Source organism: Phoenix dactylifera, unplaced genomic scaffold (genome assembly GCF_009389715.1).
Source record: "Phoenix dactylifera cultivar Barhee BC4 unplaced genomic scaffold, palm_55x_up_171113_PBpolish2nd_filt_p 000051F, whole genome shotgun sequence".
Lineage (NCBI taxonomy): Eukaryota > Viridiplantae > Streptophyta > Magnoliopsida > Arecales > Arecaceae > Phoenix > Phoenix dactylifera.
In genome coordinates, this window is record NW_024067670.1 from 462,336 (window position 1) to 488,805 (window position 26,470).

General features: G+C 37.7%; 1 protein-coding gene across 2 annotated transcripts; it reads left to right on the plus strand.

Moving 5' to 3' along the window:
- Nucleotides 1-5,781: 5,781 nt before the first annotated feature.
- On the plus strand, nt 5,782-26,389 carry LOC103717270 (J domain-containing protein required for chloroplast accumulation response 1). 2 transcript variants are annotated; one of them, XM_039116078.1, is made up of 10 exons: nt 5,782-6,383; nt 12,543-13,198; nt 13,279-13,386; nt 13,454-13,878; nt 13,986-14,097; nt 18,887-18,963; nt 23,678-23,743; nt 23,830-23,907; nt 24,381-24,557; nt 26,089-26,389. In XM_039116078.1, the coding sequence occupies exons 1-10, from the start codon at nt 5,896-5,898 to the stop codon at nt 26,125-26,127; spliced, it is 2,226 nt and encodes a 741-aa protein (XP_038972006.1). In that variant the 5' UTR covers nt 5,782-5,895; the 3' UTR covers nt 26,128-26,389. The 2 variants fall into 2 exon arrangements, with proteins under 2 accessions (XP_038972006.1, XP_038972007.1); XM_039116079.1 differs by having other exon boundaries at nt 5,784-6,383; nt 13,475-13,878.
- The last annotated feature ends 81 nt before the right edge of the window (nt 26,390-26,470 follow it).

The following is a 26,470-nucleotide window of genomic DNA, read 5'->3' on the forward strand; positions in this document are numbered from 1 at the left end:
TTCTCATGTTGGCATTGTAGTTCATTGGACATAGATGCCAATATGTAGTACCTAACTTTATTGTCATCGTCCGTCCACTTCGCATGCGTCTCACACTGTTCAGCAGTCGGACAGGCTGGTAACACAGGGGTGTCATGGTCCAGTACATATCCTAATTTCTCACAACTTAAAATAATTTTCAAGTTGCGGAGCCAATCCTTATAATTGGGTTCGATCAATCGGTTGTTCTTAAGGATGTGGGTCAAGGGATTAGAAGCTAACATTTTTATCTGCAAAGAATAAAGATTCTAATTAGAATTTTGTATTTGAATTTCTATTTTTTTAGAGACTTTTAAAACAAACATCTTCCATTATTTTCTCGAATCTCTGACACTTCTCTGGTAGAGAAACAAAAATCTGTGACTCTAGATTTCAAATGGGGTGCTTCGGTCCCACTAATTTATATGCCGCCTCATCTAACAGTTATTGGTAACATATAAGCACGATGAGTGTATAACTCTTTGTATAATACTTCTCAAGCAAATTGCAGCCGACTTGGTCTCCCATCATAAGGTCCTCACCTAATAGTTATCGGTCTCGTTTCTTGGTTAAGTCAGACCCACCATAATTTCCGCAGAAGTAAAGTCGTCATTGGGTCCTCACCTAACAGTTATTGGTCCCCAACCCTACCTTTACTCCCATATCTTATGCTAATAGAGAGGTCCAGTACCTCGATGCAACTTGCCCACTGTGTCCAGTCGAGACAAATTAACGCCGGAAAGACCTTAGCAACTCTACTATAATGGAAGACCTCTAGACTTAATATTAGGTAATCTAGTCTTAGTGATTTCAACTTTGAGCTTTTCATAGGAGGTAATCGATCAATTGGCCAGGTAAGCAGGTAGGAGGCTCCCCTTACTCAGAGAGTAAGGTCCTAATTAAATAACCACCTTTAATACTTTTCTAGATACTAATTAGATCAATTAATCAAATATGGCTAGCTCAATATATCGTTCACTCTTGACTGATTGAGAATGTTTTAGGTCTCGATTAGAATTTACATCTTATGTAAATGTCATAATTATTTAGGCCTTGTTCACATTTTATGCGAATATGAAACTCTTTCATATATTATATGTTTACATCTTATGTAAATGACATATTTGTTCAAATTTATATCCTTTGTAAATTTCATATTTGTTTAGGCTTAATTCACATCTTATGCGAATATGAAACTCCTTTCATATATTACGTGTTTACATCTTATGTAAATGACATATTTGTTCAAGTTTACATTTTATGTAAATAACCTAAACTATTTAGATTTTTTTATTCACATATCATGTAAAATATTGCTTAATATATATATATATACATCTCATGCATATATTAGTTTCTTTTAAGCATAAGCATGCACAAATATCCTTTTATGATCATGAATTTATAATTTGATCATACCTTATGCATCTCATGCATATAGTTCAGATATTAAAATTTTAATTAAATATGCTATTAACTGAAATTATGATCATGCAAGATGAGATTTCAATTATTACAATCTCATTGTAATTAAAATTAATCATGCAAGATCAGAATTTTAAAACAAAAATCAACATGCTGAAATCTAAAATTTCAGCACGCAGAAATTTCAGCAAGCATATAAAAATTTTAGATCTTAATTAAATCCTAGTCAAGCCTATTAATCTTAATCTAAATTTCAAAAACGCGGCTCTAATACCACTGTCGGGTTATCCCTGCACGCGTTGCGACGCTCGTAGCGGAAAGACACACGTGGGGTCGTTCATTTTATGAACGTCTTAGGGAACATAGATTTCAAAAATTCTGAGTTCTCTAGCTCAAAAAATTATAAAATCTAAGAAAATATTAAAATTAAAAGACTAGATTAATTTTAGATCTACTATAATTCAGAATTGTAAAGGATTGTAAAGACCCTATCTTTACCTTTGAGAGGGTAAAACTTTACTGCTATCTGATGATCGTTGGATTTGGTTCGCTTGAAGCCGCACAATCGTTCGGCCTCTACAGGTATCCACACGAGATAGATCACTCCAAGAATCTTGATCTCACCAGGGTGCTAGCTCCCTTGCAGAGATCCTCTCTTGATGGCTGATTTTCTCTCTCTTTCAATCAACTCCTTGATTGCTTTGAGAGGAAGATGAAGGAGGAAGAAGAAGGATGAAGAGGAAGAAGATGGTGCGCTGCTTTTCTTCCCTTTTTCTTGCTCACGCTTGGAAGGATAGGAGGAAGGGGGTGGGCGGCTAAAATTGATGCACATCCAATGCTTCTAAGCCCTCACGCCATCCTTTTTTTTATAGGCATCTCATGCCTATCTAAACAAAGAATAATTTCAATGAGAAATCACTCCTTGATTCATTCCTTCAAATTCTACCACACCCCTTACTTAATTCTTACACACTCCTTACTTAATTCTTCCACACCCCTTACTTAAAAGGGATTGGAGAGAATCAAGGGCTCTCTTTGCGCCGTGTGGCAATCCAAGGGAAAGAGGAGAAAGAGGAGGGGCGGATGCATCAAGTACTAGTCATACAACTGTAGCATCAAGTAAGTCACTGACGAGTGGATAGACATCCAAGTTTCTTTTAATCAACACTGACATGCCTTATTTTATAGATGAGATTACAATGCACAACAGGAACTCTTGCATCAAAGAAAGCCAGGAGAAGTGGAATGATCAAATTGTAGGAATCATGGTTGGAAAACTATATGGGTTGATAAAATTGGATGAAATCTAGTTTGCTATCTAGAGGAGAAAACGGTAATCAAATTATGTGCGATTGCAAACTATGCACTTCTTGTGAATGTTTTTTTCTTTGTAAAATACTAACCTATAATTTTTTCCTATTTGACTACAACTGCTCTGAAAACTATATAATGTTTAGTCAAAGGTTGAACAATTTCCATAGTGTTATATGCTATTTATGTTAAAGTTTTATTTGATCTTGTCATACTTCCCAAAAGAGTTAGAAATAGATTGTGGTTTTAAGAATGTAGGGCTGGACAAAATCTAATTGGGAGTTATATTGTTGCTTTGTATAGAATTATAAAGTTATTGAATCATTCTTTTGTTTCACGTGTGTATTGTTTTTGCTTCTTCATAGATGGTCCACGTAATTGCTTAGAAGAATGAACTTCTGTTATAGAATAGAATTCTAAAAAATAGCTTGGGCATTATTCTATTATTTTAGAAAACAACAAAACACGAACATGAGTCGTAATTCATGCTTCTTACTGCTTGGAATTTCCATGTGTCTTCCACTTCTAACACTTTTCTGTGATCTTTAGTGCTTCTACAATAGATGCATTCATAAAATCTTGGTTGATATCAGCAAGAAGTCAAATGTTGTAGAACTAGCCAAATCATAGATCTAAACCCTTACTTGGCCATAGGTGTGCCCTGGATGGATTGAGGACCTTGATTGGCTAGAGGTAGAGATAGTGAGAGACACTTGATTGGAGACTTGGTGAATTTAGATCTACTCTCTTTCTTTAGTGATGCAAGGCCTCCAAGCTCTCCTTCAGCTAGATCAAGTGTCTCCAGAGATTTTGAAGAGGGGGGGGCGGGGGGATGGGCTGGGCAAGTTCGTTCGACTGGAGGTGAGAGAGATGGAGTGAGGGTGACAAGTTTTTTATTTTGAAATAACAGTAGATCTAAAATCACTAGGTTTTGATAATTAGATCATAGTAAAGCATAATATCACACTGCTAAAATCATCCATTTTAATATCAAAAACTATCAAAACACATGAATTTTGATTATAGTTCTTTTTATTCAAATTATATGCCCTTTATGTATTTTACTATATTACTATAATTGATACCTTTTATTTTAATACCAACTTGATGCACAGGCTAAAGACAATCAAAATATATGAATTCTAGTTTCTAGATTATTTTTATAATGTAAATAATGCTCAACAAGCTAAATCTTGAATTCGGATAATGAATCATTGATTTTGAAAGTGGGGGGGACCAATTTTCCAGTCCACTTGCATACACAATAGCATCTCTCTCTCTCTCTATATATATATAGTTAGAATAGATCACACTTAAGTGCATTTGGCTCCAAATGCCTCTTAGTGGAGATCAACGATGCACCGCTCGAAATGAAAACAAATATTGTTGATCATGATATATGGTATATAAAATGTCTAGAGACTAAAATTTTTTTTTTTAGATTCCTCTTGCCTATGCAGCTAGCGGGTACAACATGAATAATGACAATATAACTAGTGAGCTAAAGTATATCATACACTATATAATTTGCAAATTTAAACTGATGATCTTGCTCGAAATTCTTTAAATATACATAAATCAAAATTAGTTAATTTGGATGTTTTTAGACTATAGATCAAATGAAGACACAACATCATACTACTAGATTGTTCATTTTTATTGATTTGATGCATGGATACAAGATCCAAAAATCATATAATTTTTTTGTTTCTAGGTATTTTATACATCATATATTATGTTCAATTGTATCGATTTTCATTTGGAAAGGTCCATCATTTATTTCCACTAGAAAATATTTGGGACCAAATACACTTGAGTGCATGCTAGTCTCTCTTTCTCTCTCTATATGGAGGGAGTTAGCCTTTTTCTTATATAGGAATTTGCTATTCTATAATTGAGTTCTAAAAAATTTTAACTAGAGACAAGATTGTCAAATTATATCTATTTGAAATTTCACTCTATTAAATCCTTAGTTTTGACTAAAACTATGTTAGCAGAGTAGATACACACATAAAAAATGTTTTTGGTGATATACTTATAGATAATATTTTTAAAATTATATACATGCATGAGGATAGCATGGGTCCATTAACTATATCTGCCCCATACTTATCTTAGGATGAGGTAGGATGAGTAGAGTTAAGTAAGGTATGCTGGATGAATCGGATCATATAAAGTTGTAAAAATTAATTATTTTTATATACAAATCAAACAAATAAAAAATATAAAAAATAAAATTTAATATTTTATGTTAAATTAAGCAACATACGAGCCGATAACATAGAATATAACAAACTTAATATTCAACAGTAATAGAAATATAACCAAAAAAATATTATTTTTTAATATATCAAATTTGAAAAATATTAACTAAAAAATAAGTAATTTTTCATATATTCAATCTTTCGCGGAGTGATTAAAAAAAATGATGAAGAAAAAAATTATAAAGAGTTATATATATTTATATTAGATTTGGAATGCATTTTATCATTATTTGTACTTTATCTTGGATCCGTTGTGGATCAAGAGAAATTTGTCTTATTGACATGGGTAGCCAATGGGATGGAGAAAACTCTCACTCTCATCCACGCATAAATAATAGTTTTGGAGGCTATACCTGCTCCAAGGCGAGCCCGTTTTCAGCCCCATCCATCGCCTGCCATCCATCCCTTGTCGGATCCCGTCCCGCGCGTTCCACACGACCGCGAGGGCGTCCGCCCCGCATGCCGGACGTTGACGGGAACCCGACTCCTTGCTCCTCTTCCACGTCCCGGCGGGGACCATCCCATCCCACTAGCCTCGACACGACGAGATCTCTCTCCTCCTCTCTCTCCTTGGACGTCCGTTTTGGAACCATTCGAGCTACTCTGTACGCCAGAATAAACTGGTGGTCGAGACTCGAGTACCCCATCATGGATTCCTCGTCTCCTCTCTTCCACTCCTTCCTCTCTTCCCATCCACAAGCCCCCCCGGCCCACTTCCAACCCCAATGCTACCTCTTTTGTCTTCTTCTGCCCCCCCCCCCCCCCACCCTCCTTGGATCAATCCAAGCTCTCCCAGCTTCAATCAATTGGTTTGGATAGAGAGTGAACTGTAATTGGAGTTCTTCCAGTCTAAGACATTTGGTCTGCTGATCTTGATATGGAGAAGATCCCGGACAGGGATCGCGCCCTCCTTGGTTACGCGCATCGAGATCCTTTCGGAAACTTGCCGAACTCGGCGGCGCACCGGAACTCCGATGCGGATTTCCATGACGTGTTCGGCGGCCCCCCAAGGCATTCTTCATTTTATGAGAGTCGTCGGAGCCGGGGGGATTCGTTGGAATCGCCTTCCTCGCTGAGGGGGAGAGGGAGCGGGGAGGATGGCGGGAGGTCACGGAGGCCATGGTCGGGTGGGGAGGAGAAGCCTGTGTTTGGGGAGATGAGTAGCCCAGCTCGAAGGAGGTACCTGGGAGATGATTTCTTCGATGACATTTTTCCGGGCAGCGAGTCCTCGGGTTCTACACTGAGAAAGCATGACCGAGATTCTTACCCTTCTTCGCCTGGTTCTCGGGTCCTCAGCCGGAACCGCCCAGTCCTGGCCAGCCGCGAACCATATGTTGGAAGTTCCTCACTGCCTGCGCAGCTCAGGTGTTCGATTCCTACCCATCCTTGACATTTTACATTTAGTTGGCGATACAGTTAAATCTTTATATTAAAGTTCGTTTCAGTTTTCACATCAATTCAAGAATTAATATATTATATGAATTTCTCAACTATTATGACTATTCACACCATATTCAGACTGATTATGATCTAAAAACTGATATACCATGAAAGTGCAGGTTGAAACACCAAAGATGTAGGCTGAATGAATGTGATGTAGATCCAAAGAAATGAGAATTGTTAGTCTAATATGAGGTCTTAGTAGGGTGGAATCCAAGAATAGTAGTTACACCCATCTTACTACTACTCATAACGTGAGAAAAGTGGGGTAATTACACCTATCTTCTCACTATTTATGATGTGGAAGGAATAGGATAGTTACACCTATCTTCCTACTATCCATGACATGAGAGGAGAGGTAGCACTATATATTATGCATGGCACTAATGGGCTATATGGCATATAATAGTAAGGACAAATATCCAAGATTGGTTGTGGCATCCATCTTACTAGTTACGAAGAGCTACTTATAAATATTAAATTGTAATGTCGAGGAGGAAATCTTTCGACATATCAGTGAATCCAAATAATCTTTAATTATCAATGAGTCCGGTGTCTTTTTGTCTTTACTTTATCTTGCTCTTAGATTTTGTTAGGATTCTACCTTAGGAGTAGCTTTAGCGTAGATTACTTCAACTGTAGTCTTAGCTACACCCTATCCTATCTTATCTATCTTCTTTTGAATTGGTAATATAACAGTAGTGGAAGTCCTTGAAAGTTAAAGCACTTGGACCCATGCTACTTTCATTATCTTCTTTTGATCATCCTCGTTTTTGGCTAATCCAACGTCAGTGGCATGCCCATGCATCTATCCCTAGCCATGAGACTTGTCATGAGCCTTCTGGCATGGTTGTATCTAGGCGGCGGAAAGAAAAACTAGCTAACAAACTCTCTCTCGCACACCCAATGGGATATTGTCATGTAGCTACTGTTATGCCGCTCAAAAAAAGATTCACGAAATAGCTGTGCGTAAGGTAGCCACTATGCTAAAGCCACTTATGGAGCGATGCATGAAATTTTCGGTCTAGATGTTGGAATAGGTCGAAAGATTTGTTTTTGTTGTTGAGAGCCAATATGAGAAGCCACAACACGTTTTGGAGTATACTATGGCGGAATTAGCCGATCCTGTCTTTATGGCAAATGAATTAGCCCATCAACATTTGCATGAAAATATTGGGGTCTTCGAGGAACTGATTTTAGAATTTCGGCCTATTAGGAGGAAGAGGTCGAAGACTATCTTATGGAGTTCTCGGCATTCTTATACTAAGGCAAGGCAAAAATCTTGTAAGCAAGTGCAGGATTATATCAGACTGAACTAGGAGTCGATACTTTGATCAATATTGGATTGATGTTTGAGCTTGAAACTCGCCATCTTAATTTGCAAGAGGCTGCTGTAGTCAGTGAGACTACATTAACGCAATTCTTTGATAAAGAATTTAATTACTTAATGGATGGGAGCAGTGTTACAACCTTACAGTACTAGCTATTTCCATTATAAGGTCTAAGAGGCAACCCTCTCGATTGATGCCATACGGTTTTCTCTGGCTGGTATTCATCCCAAGTCCATATACTGGAAAGCAAATGCAGTGATAGATTTTACCTCCACTAGATCCTTCATGATTTTTACCTGCAACTTAAGTTTAAGTCTTCCCACTATCAGATCCTCGGTGGTCTTCAATCGATCAAGTTGAATGACATCCAAGTCAAAAAATTAAGCCAATGGATATGGTGTCAGATACATCTTATTATCCTCTTGATTGTCGACTGATAGGATGTGGAGGACATTGTTTACACTACATCCAGATCAATTATGATCTAAAGGCCGATATACAAAAGGAGGTGCAGGCAGAATGAATGTGCTGTAGATCCAAGGGATTGAGAGTTATCAGCCTATGACGAGATTTTAATAGAGCGGAGTTCAAGGATGGTGGTTACACCCATCTTACCACTATTGATAAAATAGGAGTGGGGTAATTACAATTATCTTTCTATTACTAATGATGTGGAAGTAGTGGGATAATTACACCTATCTTTTCGTTATCCATGATGTGAGATAGGGATGGCCCTGCCTATCATGTATGGCAATAGTGGGCCATGTGGCACATAAATATCAAGCAAGGGCCAGTATTCAAGATGAGTAGTGGCACCCCATCTTACTATCTATGAGGAGTCACTTGTAAATATCAAATTGTAATGTTGAGAAGGAAACCTTTTGATACAACAATAATTCCAATTTATCTTTGATTATTTTTGTCTTTACTTTACCTTATTCGTAGATTACCATTAAGATTCGGTGATAGTAGATGACTTCAATTGTAGCTCTGTCTACATTCTATCCTATCCTATCCATCTTCTTATGAATGGGGTGGTGTGATGGTAACAGAAATCTTTGAAGGTTAAAGCATTTGGGCTAACACTACTTTCATCATTTTTCTTCGATCTTCCTCTTTTCAGCTAGTCCAACGTTGGTGACATGCCCGCGCATCCATCCCTATCCGCGAGACTTGTCATGAGTTTCCTAACATGCCTGTATCTATATGGCGAAAGGGAAACATGACCAATAGTGACTAATGGTTTGTGTTGTGTGATTGGATCCAATTGCCTCACCTATGGAAAGGTGAATAATTGATTCTTTAGTAATAAAATACTCGGTGTGTAGTCTAGTGATCATTAATTGTTTAGAAGTAATAGTTCTATATTAAAAGAAAATAAGGGTGTGACTAAGTGGAGGTTAAGGTCTTGAGCCATGCCGTGCTTAAATTGATTTTGAGCCAAACTCAAGCTATTCACTATTGGCTTATTAAATGTCTGATTAGAGCCTGAGGCCTCTGAAGTTTCTCATGTATATATGATTATATGCCTTTTAGCTAATCTTATTTCTTATTATCTCAAGCTAATGGTTGAATTGACCGGTAAAATATTCCTCATCTAGTTGATATGGCTTATGGATTCTTATTCATTAACAACCACCAAGTTACACTGATATACACAAACCGAGGTATGCCATACTGCACCGAACCGGACGATATGGAATGTACCGTACCATCTTGATTCGATATCGATAAGTAGTACGGAAGGCGTACCAACACTCGATATGCCGAACTGGCCCCCCATACTGGACGTACCGACATAGTAACGGAGTGGCACCAGTACGGGATCCGGTATCAAGATGGTGTACTTTGACACAAACTATTACTTTTTTCATGTGCTTATGCACATGATGCTCTCATGCTCGAAAAAAAGGTCCGCATTATACAAGAAATGTAACTGCAATCATATAGAAATATATGGATGTTTTGCAAATTGATTAGTTAGCGGGCATGATCAACTTTTATTTGGATAGTGGCATTTGAGTTTTAAAGGTTTCCTTGAATCATAACAAGAGGTGGTTTCTATTTCAAATCAAAACTAGAAGTCAGCAACTAAGACCAGCTAGGTTAAATGATCATTCAGTAAAATGGATTACTTGTGCTGCTCTTTAAGTCATACACAAGGCCTGTGCACGACTTTAGATGATGAGTTAATAAAATGGATCACCAATGCTACTTCTTAAGTTATAGACAAGGACTGTGCAATGGATCAAATGATGATTCAATAAAATGGATCATCTGTGCTACTCTTTAAGTCACTGACAGGGCATGCAAAGGTCAAGCTTGTGCTTTTACTTTGTATGAGATCATGTTAATATAGCAACAGCTTAGTTTATATGCATCATTGAAGGCCATATCATATATCTTTTCTTATACTCTGTTCCTTGTAATGTATTGCTTGATTTGCTCTCCCATGATTAAAAATAAATAAATCAATGGTGGCCTTATGCTATTTAATGGCATGGGAACTGAATTATTTCTTAGTAATGATGGATGTTTCAAATTATAGTTCGTCATCATTACCATTGATGTTTATAAAGAAAATTCAGAATTTAATTATCTGACAGCAAGGAGCTTTCAACAAAACATAAGCTTGATAATTTATACATATCAGTAACCAGAATTCTACATGTTACATGCATGATGGTAGCAGATAAAAAATATAATCTTCTTAAAAGATTATAAATATCTGAACATATTGAATAATGAGACCACTAGGACTTTGTGCGGCTTTCCCACCTAATTGCCTTTGGAATCAGTTGAGCTTGTAATGACTTCAGTGTCTGAGGGTTGCCTTATTGTTTCTTGTCTTATCAATACTTCATTTTTAAGGCCTTCCAAATATATTTACTTGATGGGTAAAAAATTATAGCATGGCAAAGAATGTAATCTGTGAATTCACCAAAATTTAGCATATATCAAGAAAGAAATAGAGTGAAACTTTACAAAAATGGATTTAATATACAAGTTGTCACATATTAACATCATTCAGACTATGATCACATAAACTTTCTGTTCTGCTAAATGAAAACATATTATATTCATATGAAAGAGAAAGTAACTTTTATTGGTTCCTATATATAAGAAATATCTAACTATTAGACTTGCGTGGAAATGGTGGTTTTGAGGTGTTGCTGGGCCACCAAAAACGAGGCACGATCAATTCTTTGTTATGATGAGAGAACGTTGCTGAACAATAGTTTACATGGTGGAAGAGGGCATGATATGGATTCATGGGTTCAATTTCTTACTGTTAAAGCTTGAAAGAGTTGTCTTTTACCTGCTAACTAGGCTAACCCATGATTTGACTGTATCAGCCCAAGCCAGACCAAATATTTTAGACATGTGGGTTGAGTCTATTCGAATATATGACCCATTCAGAAAATCATGTCAGGTTTGGATCATATTTATCCTACTTGACACAACCTAGGATCCTCTGCAGTGTGACTTTTTCACTGCAGGGTCCTGTACCACCATGGATGGCTGCCATGTTGTCCATCTTGCAGGCGGGTGGCTCTTCTTCATCACCGCAATGTGCTGTGCATCGCATTAACGACGCCTCATCATGTTCCAGAAATGAATGAGAGTCGCCCGCCTCCAAGATGGATGATATGGCAGCTATCCATGATAGTATAGGCAGAGGATCCGAACTCACTTGACCCAACCTGACCCTACTTGTGTTCTAATCAGGTTAAAAGTGGGCTAAATATGAGATGACACAACCCATCTTGACTCGGCCTGACCTGGCTTACATAAAGCCCAATGATTTTGAAATGTCTAACCCGTCAATCACTCACCCCATTGTCTTATTTGGATTTGTAGTTGGATATTAGGCCTATCGATTTGTTGTTTGAAAACGTGAGGGCTTAATTAATGTCAAACTGTGCCCTTGTGTTGATGAAATTAATAATAGCATACCAAACCAACTTTCTCAATTCTCTTGACTTGTTATGCTAATTATTGTTGCTTTTCCCTGTAGATTTAGAAAAAACATTCCTTTACATGTGTCTTTTATTTTTTGAATTGGACCTCAACCTAGAGTCATCTGAACTTTGGCCCCAGATATATTTGTTAGGCTTAGATCTTGCTCAACTCGAGGCCTGCTTGGTTTGCTGTAAGTGGGCTGAGTAGGAGCCCCACTTCATTAAAGTAGCTTCAGTTTCCCCATAGGGTGAGGCCACTTTGGGCCTTTTCTCCCTTAAATCGGGCCAGGGAGGAATTTAACTCAACTCCAGTTGAGGCCAAACTCGAAGTGGGCCCCCTTAGCCTGGACTGAGTTTGGATGCCCAATTACGGACAACCAAACAGGCTATGTTTCACCAAGTGCTATGTTTAATTGGAGTTCTTTGACAATTTCTGAAGCTTAATTTGACCATATTTGTTAAAAATTAAGCCACATTAGGAGAAATAACCTTTTAAATTCTCACTCTGACAACCCAGATGCATTTTCTTGTCAAAATAATTGTAACTTTGCTTTCCTTTATTTATATCCATCTGCTTTCATTACACACGCAAACAAAGACATACACATACACCTTTCAATCACTCAACAAGTATGGCTTTTCAACTGAAACTAGCCACAGATCTGTTGGATTTCACGCACATTGGAAGAAAAGAATTGATGAACCCTTTTTCTTCTTTCTTTTATTTAAATTTGTATATTCATGTAATTTTCTCCCTTCTAATTGACATCAACAACTTTGAATATTTCCAGCCACTCTGTGAAGCTAGCCAAAGTGATAGACCATCCATCATTGGGATCTCCCACTAATGGTTCTCTATATAAAAATGAGTATGAGGCTCCTGATGTATTCAGCTCTCCTTCTTCCCCAAATTCTTCTGTATCCAGTTTTACAACCCGAGAAATACGAGCACAAATTGATGCGAGAAATGATGGTCATGCTTTTTATCGCCATAGTCCTTTATCTCGTCAGTTTTCTTATAGTGCGAATAGGTCATTAAAGAACACAGATTCTACTTGGCTGAGCACAGAAAGCCAATATCAAAAGGACTCATTGAGCTTAGAAAGTCATATCAGCAGCAGCCAATTCCATTTCTCCATATGCAGATGGACAGGCAAAGGAGTAAAACTAGTTTTGCCTTGTAATTCAGAAGAAAGAAATAAAAAAGTAAGTAAAGCTAGAAAATTACCTGAAGTGGTGATACATGAAGTTGATCTAGCCTCTGATGATGACAATATATCAATTGTGACTGGAGCATCTGAATCCCAAAGTGAGAGTCATACTAGCAAATTACTGGATGATTTCCATATGGGGAGAAAGTTTTGTGCAGGTTCAGCAATTGTGGATAACCATTTGCCTGCTAAGTTTGAACTGAAGAACCTTCACAGTGATTCAATTGAAGAATCAGGTATTCTTGCATTAGTCATCATATTCTTCTTCTTCAATCCTATCTTTTTCATGTCTCTTCTGGTGCTTCATGTGATGTAGGTACTTGCAAGAACATCAATAAGGAGGTTCCTGTGACTAAACTTGATACAAGGAAATCTGGAATAAGAAATCTATGTCAGCTGTTTAATGATGAATTTGGAAAACAAGGTAAAACATAATCTGGATGCTAATAATTTAATTGGATGCTACTTTTTCCAATCTATTTCAAGTGTAGCTTCTGTCTTCTTGAACATAGGACATGAGGATGTAATCATACGGGAGGGGGAAACAAGGGGCTTGTCCAGAGGCCAAAGAAATGTTAATGAAAATGTTGGATTTAAAGAGAGAGATGGAAGAGAAAATAGTGTAGGTTACATTGAAGTAACTAGCACAAGCATTCAAGATGCCCCGATATGTGTGGAAGATAAAATGCCTGGTGGCAGAATAAAGGGCAAAGTAAAGGAGTTCATCAAAATATTCAGTCATGAAGGTTCACCAAAACGTGAAAGCACATTCAAAACCCAAGAACGCAGATCTAAAGGAAAGCATGGAAGCAAAAGCATAGTAGAAGACCAACACAGCATCCCTACAGCCAAGGCAGATAAGAAAGTGAAATCAAGCCATGAAAATAATGGAGCATTTTTGGCTACCTCTGTGGCAGTATGTTAACTGAATGACTAAAATGTTCATTATTTGAAGTTTTATATTGTTAGCTTGGCTTATATGTGTTGGAGTTGATTTAATAAGTAGTCTGATAATTGTTTCAGATAAATGAAATATTAAATGGGGTAGAGAAGCTGGACTCCAATATGAGCTCTGACATTCACATGAACAATGATCTATCTTCAGAAAGAATCAACATCCCAGGGCCATGTTCTGGTTAGTTCTGTTAAATCATATTTGAAATTATCTTTAGTTTTTTAAGATCAAACTCTTATTTCTGACTATAAGTTTAATTAATTTGCTACTGTAATTGTCTACTTGGAAGAGTTTCTCTTTCATAATCATGTGGAACAATGCTAAGGATAAACCAAGGGACAAAAAAAAAAGAAGGAATGAAACTACAGAGTTGTTGATACAAGTAAACTGTTTGGTATATATTATGAAAAAGAATCTCTATTGATGTTGTCCTTGGCATTCCCAAAAGAATTCACCTTATAGGCTGCTGATGGAACCTCATCGACTAATTATGCCTAAAAACATTCTGTTTGGCTGCACCTATGACAAGGGCCAAATCTGGAGAACTTGGCTTCTTTATGGTTTGTTGCAAAATGATGGATTTGACTGAAAGTCTTAAAAACAAGGCAGCAGGTGTACAAACCAGCTGAGCTTAGCTGAGTAGAAGGCTGCCCAGGCTTGGCTTGTTATATTTAAAGGGGTAGTTAAGCTTGAGTGGAGCTTGACAATGGTATTTGTGGATACTATTTTAGTATTATTTGTGGATGATTGGGCTCAGGTGGTCACACATATAATTTTTTTTTTCTTTGAAAAGAAGATGGGGACCCAGATGGAACCTGTCAGCTTTCATTGAGTGAATGAAACAGAATTACAGAGGTCAAGTCCATGAAGGGCCAGAGGGAGAGAAAAAGAACTGAGAGAAGATAACAGAGGGTCAGGGACAGTAAGAAATGGGAAGATCAGAGGCTGTAACTTAGATCTGATACAAACAACCACAATCTCTCACAAGTCGCCTCTCAATGTTTTCTCCTTGGTGCCTGGGGATCACCCATATAGGTTATTTTGAGCATTAGACATTCATATATTTGGGATGTGGATGGATTCAAGTTGAGCTATTAACTTATCATTACTATAACATTATATGTAAGGAGAGGAGCTCAGATTGCTACTGAAAAGGTTAGTAGGAGGAGCAAAGGGCTCATGATAACATGGACTGTCTTGCTGATTAAGAAAGGAGCTGGTAAAACTAATGTGGCAGATTAGCCCTTATCTCAAAGTCATTGGTGGAGGATATAAAATAAAGCAAATGATATCTAGGACAAGCTTACTAGTTACCGTTATGGGTATTTTGGTGGTTCATCATGTTATATAGGTTTTATCAAGTGACATGAGGTAACTAATTTTGAGGGGAAGTAGGAATACATGAAAAGATATGGAATTGTTTGTTTGGCTAAATGATCGATTGGTTGCTTGATTTTGGTACTGGTCCATTCCTAATTGGACCAGTGAAGTATTGGTACTTGAGATGCCTTTCATATTGAAAAGAAAAAAAAATGATGCCAGCTCTTATGCTAGCATCTGAACCATGCATCTGCACAATATGGTATGTATTGTTACCATATTGGATTGGCACTTGACCGGTATCATTAATGGTATTAAGATTTTAAACTTGGTGGTATTTTTGGTTTACAAAAGGATAACTAAAATTGATATAGGAATAAAACTAAGTTGAAATAATCCATAATTCATTTGCAAAAGTTATTTTTAACAATTTTCTAATGTTATATATGCAAAAAAATAAGGTTGTTGATGGTAGCTATTTTTAGGATAGGTTGTTAATATATGTATAAGAATCTTTTTCGTAGCCTACAATGTGGAAGGAATTTATATTTTGATTGTTTACCAAACTTGAAGCAATTTTTATGTGATAATGGCAGGACATTTTTTTAAGGAGAAAGAAAAGCTAGACTTGGTCTAGTAATTGGTACCAATGCTTAAAAAATGTTGTGGTATTCCGGCTGTCGAGCAAATGCGTAATGTATATACGGTATGTCAGCTGCAGATGTGGATGCATTTGTGGTTAATGTTTTTAGCTGTATAAGAATAAATAAAACATATTAAGTTCAAAATATAATAGTAATATTTTTTGGATAATTAATATTAATTAAAAAGAACAATATTTATTGTATGCCGTATCGGCTCGAATCGAACAGTACGAGGCGTACCGTACCGTACCAAAACTTGATACGCCAAAAAAATTCATATCATACCGTATCGACACCGTGCTAGTGTGGCACTGGTACAGGATCCAGTACCAAGATGGCGAACTTTGACAATATTACAACTAGTGCTTATTATTTTATACTTAATACTAATAGTGACTGTTATAATATAATTGAAACCCAAATTTGATTTGACCATCATTTTGAACATGTTTATTTGCATAGGCCCATCTAAGAGGGCATATATTTGGCTCTATAATGCAAAGCGGGTCATATATGCAACAACACAATATTAATTGAGCTACATATATGGCCATATAGTGCCAAGTCGATGGCTTTTTGGGCTCATATGCAGTATGACCACATATAGTAACCATATATAGGTGATGTGGTGTCGTTAGGCAATGAATGTTGAACCATTCCAAACCGGCCGGTTTGGGACATTTTGAATTGGACTGGTCGGCTACTAGCATAGTTCATCATATAAAATCGGTCTGCCCCCCTCCGAGTGATTCGATGGCTAAAATTCCTCCTCGATCATGGCTTCAAACTTTCTCTTTGACAACTAAACCTTAATTTGCGTCCCCGACGCTTGACAACAATGCTGAACGCCGCCGCCGCCGGCCCCCTAGGTAGGTTTATCTCCGCTCTCTCCTCTCTCTCTCTCTCTCTCTCTCTCTCCCTCCCTCTCCAACGGCCTCTCCTTCTCTCTCTCCCTCCCTCTTCCTCTCTCCCACCCTCCCTCTCTCTTCCTCTCTCCATCTCCCCCTCGCCCTCCCTCCCCCCCTTCTCTCTCTCTCTCCCTTTTCATCCTCTATGGAACAGGGGAGAAAGGAAACAAAGCATCAAAACCCCTTTTTTATTTACAGATTTTGAAAGTCGGCAAACCGTTTGCCAACTTTAGTTTGAAATTTGAAAATAAAAAAGGGAGGTCAAAATGCTCTAGAATGGCAACAGTACGGATCCGTACCATGCCGAATGGATTGCCGGCAGGTACACCCTCCGGTACCAATTTGGCGAATCTTGCTGTCAGGGGACTGCATATGTAGATGTGCCCATACATACAACATTTTAAAACACATATTGGTACCTTGCTCCACTTGAGAGTTTATTTTTGAGATTGTTTGTTTTATATGTTTATATTTGTAGTAGTGATTAGTTTGCTTAAAAAGTTTGTTTGGCTAAGATTTGAAAAATGTATTTTTTTCCAAATGGAATCATGAAACCTAGCTAATTAATAAAGAATTGATATTTCATAGTTAAGCATATTATTTTTGCTATATTTTCTAATCAATAAATGACAATATACAATAAATCAATAAATAGTGATGAAAAAGTGATGGAAATTGCTCTCCAGCTAGGATTGAATCCACTTGCAAAAGGGCGATCCATAAAAAGTTCTCTAGCTCAAAACTTGAAGAGGCAGTGGCTTCATTTAGGAGGATTCCTTGTTGATCCTTCATTACTTGATAAAGCTGCTGGAATCATAAAGAAGACTCTTGCTTTTTGAAGATATGGCAGTCATCCATCAAGTTTCTGTAAGAACCTTCAAAACAAAGCGTGAACTAAGGGAGATTATGAGCTTAATTAAGTGTTTCATGAGAGCTTTATCAAAGTACTACATCACATCCTCCATTGAACTATAGAATCAAAAGAGACTACTGAGTCTTAGGATATTGATGAGCTAAGCTAATTCACGAATTTGCAACTGAACAATACTTGCCATTTTTTTGCTCGATGCCAATATCTTGTAGCTTGAATTGCAACACTGCATTATGTTCCGAAGGATTCCCTAGCAGAGTTGTAAGGAAAAACCTAATTGCTGTCCAGAAATTCCAGTATGCACGGGAATAAAGGTCTCAAGCAGAAATCAGAAGATTGTTAGTTAAAAATGATGAGACAATCATACGATACAGTATAGATCAAAGAAAGGTTTTATGGTTTCTATTTTCCAATCCATTACAAGATTAGCTAGCAGAATAATGCCAAAACTTGCAGATGAAAGAATGGAAAGGTAATAATAAAAAATAGACTGAGAATAGGAAGAAGGATTGTTGGATGGCTATAGAAAATTGACTTCTTTTTTCTTGTTTCCCAATCACCAAAACCTTCATGTCAGGCCTTAAATAGATAATAAAATTAAATCCATTTCTCAAAATCTCTAAGTATTCCTATGAGATGGCTGCCCCCCTTAAGGGAGGGGGCTGCACATCTTTTTTTCTAGTGGATGTTTCTTTCCGTGGACTGGTATAAATGGTCTTATGTGGCAAGGTAAGATGTGCCATGTAATTGCCCAATCTAACCATCATAAAGGTGCCACATTTTTTTATAAAAAACTGATCACATATGCAGTGGATTAATGATAACAGACTTCAGTGAATTAATTTCTTTATTACATTTACGTTTAAAGATGAATTCATCAATCTGCAGATCACATATGCATCACACTACTAGCAACTAATTTATTTATTCATAAAATATCTAGTTTCCATGTTCTTCACTTTCTTCCTTTTTGAAAAAGAAAAAACAATTACTACTGTCAGACATTCCATCGTCCATTTTGTCCAAGCTTGAGACATCAATAATGATGCATCTAACAAGCTTTCAATGTCATTATGAAATATCACAAACTAAATAATACTATTACATATCCTTTGCGAGCTATTCTATTGTTTGTGGACATTAGTTGTATCATCTTTTAACATATTGTTGATGCTTACATTTTTCTGCAATGATATATACTCATATAAATTGCTCTTTTATGCCAGAGTCAACTCATAAAAGCACGGATGCCTCAATATTCAATGTAGAGGATTACCATAATGAAGATATTGAAGAATGTTTGGTACACGCATTTCCTACCTTGTCTTGATTTATGTGACCTTGAAAATTTCTACTATTATTATTTTACAACAACTTTGGCATCATCTAGGCAGGAGATATTTTCCATATTTAGTACATTCTTACTTTGAAGATAAAGCAAAAATAATTATTACATTGGTATTTCAGCAATTTTAATTGATTGGATTATAAGTCGTAAAATTCTGGAGATACTTTCTTGCATAGTTGGTCCTGGGGATATTGATTCCAAATTTATCCGGCATAATCAAACTTTCTTTGCATCCTTAATCGCCAATTTCTTTACGTGAGCCGTGGGGTATGTAGATCTATTCCTTTGACTTAGAAGGATTATGCTTCATTTTTTCTTTCCTTCTTTTTCTTTATGGGTAAAGTATTGGACATGTAAATAAGAAGAGACCATGAGTGAAAGTAGCTATCATTCCCTTAAAGGGAGAGAGTATGCGAAAAATCAATCTAAATGGAAATTAGTTGCATGTAAACCAGTTCTAATGACACCTGCAACACCAAAGCACTTTAGGCATCATTGTAAAATATAACAATTTCTTGAGAAGCAAAAATCCTTTATTTGATTGATAGTCTAATGAGCTTCTATGTTGTGGCTCACACATATATAGCTTCTAATCTTCGAAAATTACCATCCAACAAAGATTGCAAGTAAAATCAGATTCTTGCAAAGGAGAATTCATTCAAGGCCAAGATTATTTTTTTTCTTTTTGCACCGGATGTTTTCTTTCAATTGGCTGGAGAAATTTAGGCAAAACCTTTACAACATTGCAAATACCATCTGACTACATAGGGGGTCATGGATTTGTTGAGCTATGTTCAAGTTTTGACTCAACCACATAAAGAATGTTGCTGATACTAGTTTTGATACTTGTGGTACGAACAAAATTTACAAACTAGTACAAATAAATATAAGTGAAACATCACTTATCAATTATATTATGCACAATTGAATCATAACTGTAAGTGAAATAACATCCAATTTTCTTTGAGCTCCAATTGGAGGGTTTGTGGGCAAAGTTCGCCGAACTGGTACTAGGGCTCGTACTGGTTGGTGACTGACATGGTACAATGTAGGTCCATACTATGCCATTCCGAGACGTACCATTTTTTTTCTGATTTCATTTTTTTGCCAATGTCAATTCAAGAATGGCAAAAAAGAAATTAGGATTCCCCTATTCCAAAATGAAACAGGAGATCCCTATTCCGAACTTCCAATGAGTGTTTTCGAGCCCTCTCTCTCTCGACCTCTCACCCTACCTTCCTTCTTCTCCCTCCCCCTCTCTCCCATCCTCTCCCTCTCCCTCCCTCCCTCTCTCTCTTCCTCACTCTCTCCATTCCCTCTCCCTCTCTAGGTGTGGTAAGACTTCCATTTCGAATCGAACAAATGAACCGTGCTAGTAATCGATTGGTCCAGTTCGATATGCCCTAAACCAGTTGGTTTGGCACGGTTCAAGAGAATTGTCATGTGGGTCTTATAATAATTAGGTCATTGGTATGATATTAGCTTGAATATTGTTTTCATCTCTGATATTGTGTTTGATTGTCCTAGATAACCCTCTTGATATTGTGGTTGATAATATATCTAGTAGGAGCCTGACCATCTTTGCTGAAGATAATAAGGGGCAATAGTGTACCATGATTTCTGAACAAGCTCCTATAGGAAGGGTAAAACTTTGCAGGAGCATCCCTTGGGATATGATGTGGAGGGTGTAATGCGAATATTATATAAAAGGACCATAATGTCTAGTTTGTTTGTTCATTGCTTTAAGGGATCGAAATCTGGTATGCAATGATGATGAGTGTCTGTCAGATCCCCAGACGGCTAACTGACCCACTAGGTGTGCAATCTCTTGAGCCTCCTTGTCTATTTAAAATGAATGCTCTCAAGCTCTCCACAACTCCTATGAAATCACTCCATGATGTCACCAGCTAGTTTGCTGCATCCTGCAGTTCTATTCCCCCCTTCTCCTGTATGACAACAGCTATTCCTCAGCTCTTTTTCTTGCTCTGGCTTCGTGGACATGATCCTGTGTGGCGTGGGTCTACTATATCTCATAGTGAATGGTCTAAGCTCCTATGAACTATGACACTATGCTAGTCATCATGACAACCCTAATCACCAAACTTGTCATCATCATGCTATCATTAAATCATTATTGCAGGTATTGTGAGATGATTTGTGCGAGCCAGGATTTGATGGTTTGGGAGTCTCGTTGTCTTCCCAGACTTGTACATTGTCAACTACCTATCCCGCATTGACTAGCTTCTTCTTTGACATAGACTTTTTGGTTCCAATCTGACCACCTCTCTTTCTGGACTAAGTAGGCTTAATGCCCTTCCTGACCACCTCTTTGACTACCTTTGGAGGCCCTGCTCATGCCCGGGCTCCCTACATGATCCCTGTGCCCTGGATAGCCTTGACCCGTGTTTCACGCCTTGGCCTAAGCACTTGCAGTCCATGGCTGACCAGAATCCTCAAACTGCCAATCACCTTGTCTACCATCACTCCCTCCAGTCTCTCGAGTGCACCGTGACTTGAAGCTAAGTATTCTTTTGTGCACTAGTCTGTGTTCGGTACACCCGTCTTCTATGCCATGATTTCTAGATTGTCATGGAGGATCCCCTAGCTTATTCAGCACTGGCATATCCTAATCTTTTTGATTTGCAACATGGCCAAGCATAGTCCTCATCCTAGACAAACTTGTCCTCTAACGAGTCATCTTGCTTCTTCTTAGTCCCCTTGCTAATACACTTGAGTTCATATTGTAGTGAGTTAAGGCCAGATCATGTAGTCTTTTCATCATAAAGTGTTTTTGCTGTTTGGTGTAGATCAAGGCTAATATACTCCAGTTTAACTCACATCTGCTAGAATGAGACAGTTTGTGAGAGGAGTGGGATGACAATCTCTCTCAAAAACGGTGCAGATGTGCCTTGTTGGACCCACCACTGTCCCACAATCAAATAACACACAGCTATATAAGAACTCATGTCCTAAGCTTTACATGAAAACTTGAACAATAGAACACTAAAATTAGTTTTGATAATGATACCTGACGCCATCCTAGATTTTTATTTGGACACTCCCTGCTCTTGAAAACTTCGGGACCACTTCCAGGAAGCTTTTCCCTGCCTAGTCAATGTAGAGTTAACAATAACGTTATCATAATCTCAATATAATGCGCAAGAATACCATCAATCTTCACCGTCTACTCTTTTATTTCCTCACTTTTAGCTTGTGCAGCCAAGCCATCATCCAACCTATGCACCACTTTTTCACTGCCTGAAGTAGCTTGTCATCAAAAGCAATTTGGTTTCTGTACTGGTACTTAGGGTTCAGATAGCAGGGTGATACAAAATATAAGAACAAGATTATAAACATCAATTATTTAACAAAGGATGAGTGAGCGTTGGGGTTCAGGTATCAATTATTGTACAAGTCCATACCCATTTGAGTGTCCCATCTATCCTCAATATTCTATAAGTATGGTGCATCTTTTTTCTAGCCAATTCTGTCTAAAATCTTCTATTTGTCCATATATATCTTAGTGTGAAGAATGCCCTTCTACAGGTACTTTTCATCATCCACTGCTCTCAACATGACGTATAAAGGCTCCACTGCCTTAACGGCCTTAGTGCATCTATTCAAGTAAATATGAGCCCAAGATAATCAATGTAATTCTACTTCCCTCCTATGTGCTTGCATACTTGAGAACCACCCACTTCTTCGAAGTAACCATCACCATGAGGACTCTTTTCCTATCAAGGAGGCTCTTTAAGGTTAACCATGTTATGGGGCCAAAGAGTCTCTCCCTATATGTTTGACCTCATTAGGGCTAACACGCACGTATGATTATAGATGTATTTGGATATTGCTTACCCACTCTCCGCAACTGACTTAACTTCAGCAAGTCACTGATATCCTTCAGCATTAGATATATGCAATATGCTGCAAGAGGTCCAGCAGAAATGTGGCTTCTCTAACATCAAGTCCTCCCTACCCTTTTATACTGTGGATCGCTGTCTGTAAACACATAGACAACATACTCCTTGCCAATCTCCTTAATGCAATCCCAGAGTCACAAAGGGTATGTTGTGTCTCATATCTTGAATGAAAAAGATGGAAAGTGGATCCCTATACTATATTCAAGAAGTTCACTGGGAAATGAAGAAGACATACTGAGCACCTTAGGCTCCTATACCCTCATAATGGTAAAATATGATTGGCAGATAATGCTAGTGTTGCAGCCTGCTCTTTTCATCGTGTTCTAGAATTCCTTACAAGGAATAGTATGTAACCCCCTGGACCATTTAATTGCTTGGATTCTCCCTTCCGTTTCCGCTTCTGTAACTTCAGACTGGATCCTCTGTTGCTTACTGTATCAGAAGATGCAAATTTATCTACTTGATCTTATCCATTGCTTTGCTAACTTGATATTTTTTTTTTTATTTTTTTTTTTTATCACCTGATATCTGTTCTGAAGTGGTGATACTGGCAACAGCACAAATGCAACATGATAGCTGTAACTGATGCTCATGTTTTAATACATAATAGAAGGTTGTATTGCATCCTTGACTTGGATAATCCTCACATTATTGAGCTTGCACAATCAGAGCTTTCATAGGTGATGCTGATTTTGGGGATTATTTTTGTAACTACCTGTTACTAAGGATTTTGTTTTCTTGATTCACAGGTAGAGGAGTTGTCTCAGGAACAGAATGACCATCTGCAGAGTAATCTACCTCAAGATCAATTCAAAGTAACTATTACTTGATTGACCATTAGATAAGGACCCAATTAGACAGTGTTGTCCTCACAGCACTTGGATTATTTGCTTTTCTGCAGATTTCAGATGCTCAAATATGGGAGTGGTCCAAGGGAAAGGAAGGAAATATCCGTTCTCTGTTATCGACTCTACAATATGTGAGTATGGCTTTCATAATCAGCAAAGAAGATTGACATCGCAAGCATTATTCTTCTGCTCCATAAAGAAACAGGACTCCTTTTCAAGTCATAGTTATTCTTTTTCATGAATTTAGAAGACCAAGTATCACTATGTCTTCTTTTCTTTTGTGGGTGTATATGTTAATGTAACCACAATCACTAGTCTATCTTGAGGATTGCTTGAAATGCTATCAGACAATTCATGATATAGATTGTCGACATACTATTAAGTTTATCTCAACATGTCAATGAAATTAGTTCTTTCATCAAGTTTCTCTCTGTTATTAGTTGTGGATTACTGATGAAGAACTTTGCCTTACATATTACTTGCTTCAAAACATGGCAATAAACTTATTTTTATTTAATAAATTCTTGTACGATTACATAGTTCAATGCTTATGATAGTGTTTCAAATGACTTATTTCTTTCAGTTTTTTTCCCCACTCTCCTAGGTTCTCTGGCCAGAATGTGGATGGAAACCAATTCCCCTTGTTGATATAATTGAAGGAACTGCTGTGAAGAGAGCATATCAAAAGGCACTACTTTGTTTACATCCAGATAAACTACAACAACGGGCTGTGGCCATTCATCAAAAATATATTGCAGAAAAAGTTTTTGACATTTTGCAGGTATTTGGAATCTCCAACGCATTATGTGTCATTTGCCAACATTTTCCGTTAGGCTTTTCTTAAGCTCTCCATTGGAACCTAACTACTTAGATGTCTTTTGCTATATATTGATCCAAAACAAGAAGGGTTCTTTCAGTGTGCTTATGCTGACAAACAGTGCATAACTTACAGCATAGTTTTTTGCATCATATAAAATCTTTCCTAACAGAACAGTTGCGTATTCAAGCGATTTATTACATGTCTATGAGGAAGCCCATTTCTGAAAACCATGAATCACTCTGTACAAGCATGCAGCAAAGTCATGCTGGTACAACTTTTTTTCAAAAATTAGAACCAACAGCACTGCATCTCTCCTTATTCTTGCCTATTTCATTTGCATTGAATTAGTTTTCTGGCACAGAGTAATGCAAACCTATCACATCAGTGCTTGTCTATTGCCTCATACCACATCAAGCCATCTATATGAACTCTTTTAATTTTTTATCCTTTATTTTTTATTTTGAGAGAACCCCTAAAAACCTATTGACTGTAGAAACATTTTATTAGGCTTTGGTTCCTTCAAGGCAGCCAAGCAGCCTACTCTTTAGGGTAGGGCTGGTGGAACTGGTATCGGGCACCGTACCGGTTATCCGGCAGGATGAGTCGGTACGGACCCGCGCCGTGTCGGGCCGGGCCTGTACCGACACAATAGAAGAGGTGGGAAAGAGAGAGAACGAGAGAGGAAAAAAGAGAGAGAGGGGGGGGGGCAAGGGAGGCCGATAGAGAGCCAATGGAGGGCCAGGCCGTGCGATGGAGGCCAGAGAGCCACCGGAAAGCCAAATTAAGCGAAGTCGACAATGAGTTTGTCGACTTTCACTTAAAAACTCCAAAAATAATAGAGGCTCACTTAAAAAAATTAAGTAAAGTCGACAATTGGTTTGCCAACTTTTATTTAAAAAATCCAAAAATAAAAGGAGCCCCTTTGACCCCTGTTTCGAATGAAACAGGAGATCGGAGCTAGCCCCTCTTCTGCGTCTCCCTCCTCCGCGCGGCGGCTGCCCGTCCTCCGCCTTCATCTCTTTTCCTTCCTCTCCCTCTCCCTCCCTCACCCTCTCTCTCTCTCTCTCTCTCTCTCTCTTTTCCTCTTTTTTCTTCATCCTCTTTCTCTCCAGCGCCGTCTCGTTTTCATCGTCGGAACCATCCTGGTCCGCGGCCGATACGGCTTGGGACGTCCCAAATCAGGCGGTTCGGGATAGTTCCGCTGACCTTGCTTCAGGGAGTCCAATGAGATGGTTAAAGTTTGATTAGAACCTTGTTTTTTCTCAATAATTAATCTTGAGCTCAACTGTGAAGTTTTGTAAAAGACTATGGGATACTTCCCAAAAATCTACTGGCCATCGGAAAATATTATCTCCTATCATTTAGGCATTAGTTTGAGCTTTCGTTAGTAAAAGTTGATAAGCTTTTGTTTCTCTTCACAAAACAGTAAATATTGGTTGACTAAAATGCATATTTATATTTATATATACTAAATTTTTTATTTCTTGTGTAGGAGGCATGGACTCAGTTCAGTTCAGTCAGTGGACTTTGATGGTGAGATGGTCATCATTTGGCTGCTTGTTTCAAAACCTAAAATAAATACTTTAGTGTCATGGAGTGTATCTGATATGTTTGTCCATGAGAGAGAGGATTTTAGGTGTGTGATATCCAGAGCAAGAATTATGTTGTAGAAGATTATCATATTGTTTGCCTAGAGAACTGTTAGTCATACTGAATAAGATCCATACTATGCATATCCTATTACTTCGGGTCACGTTGGCACTAAACTAGTTCTGCAAACAAAAATTTTACTACTGAAGGTTGTCAGGTTCTAGTATATGCCTGTTACTAGGTTGTGGCTGTCGTAAGTGTTGTCTATTATGTATCTCAAACAA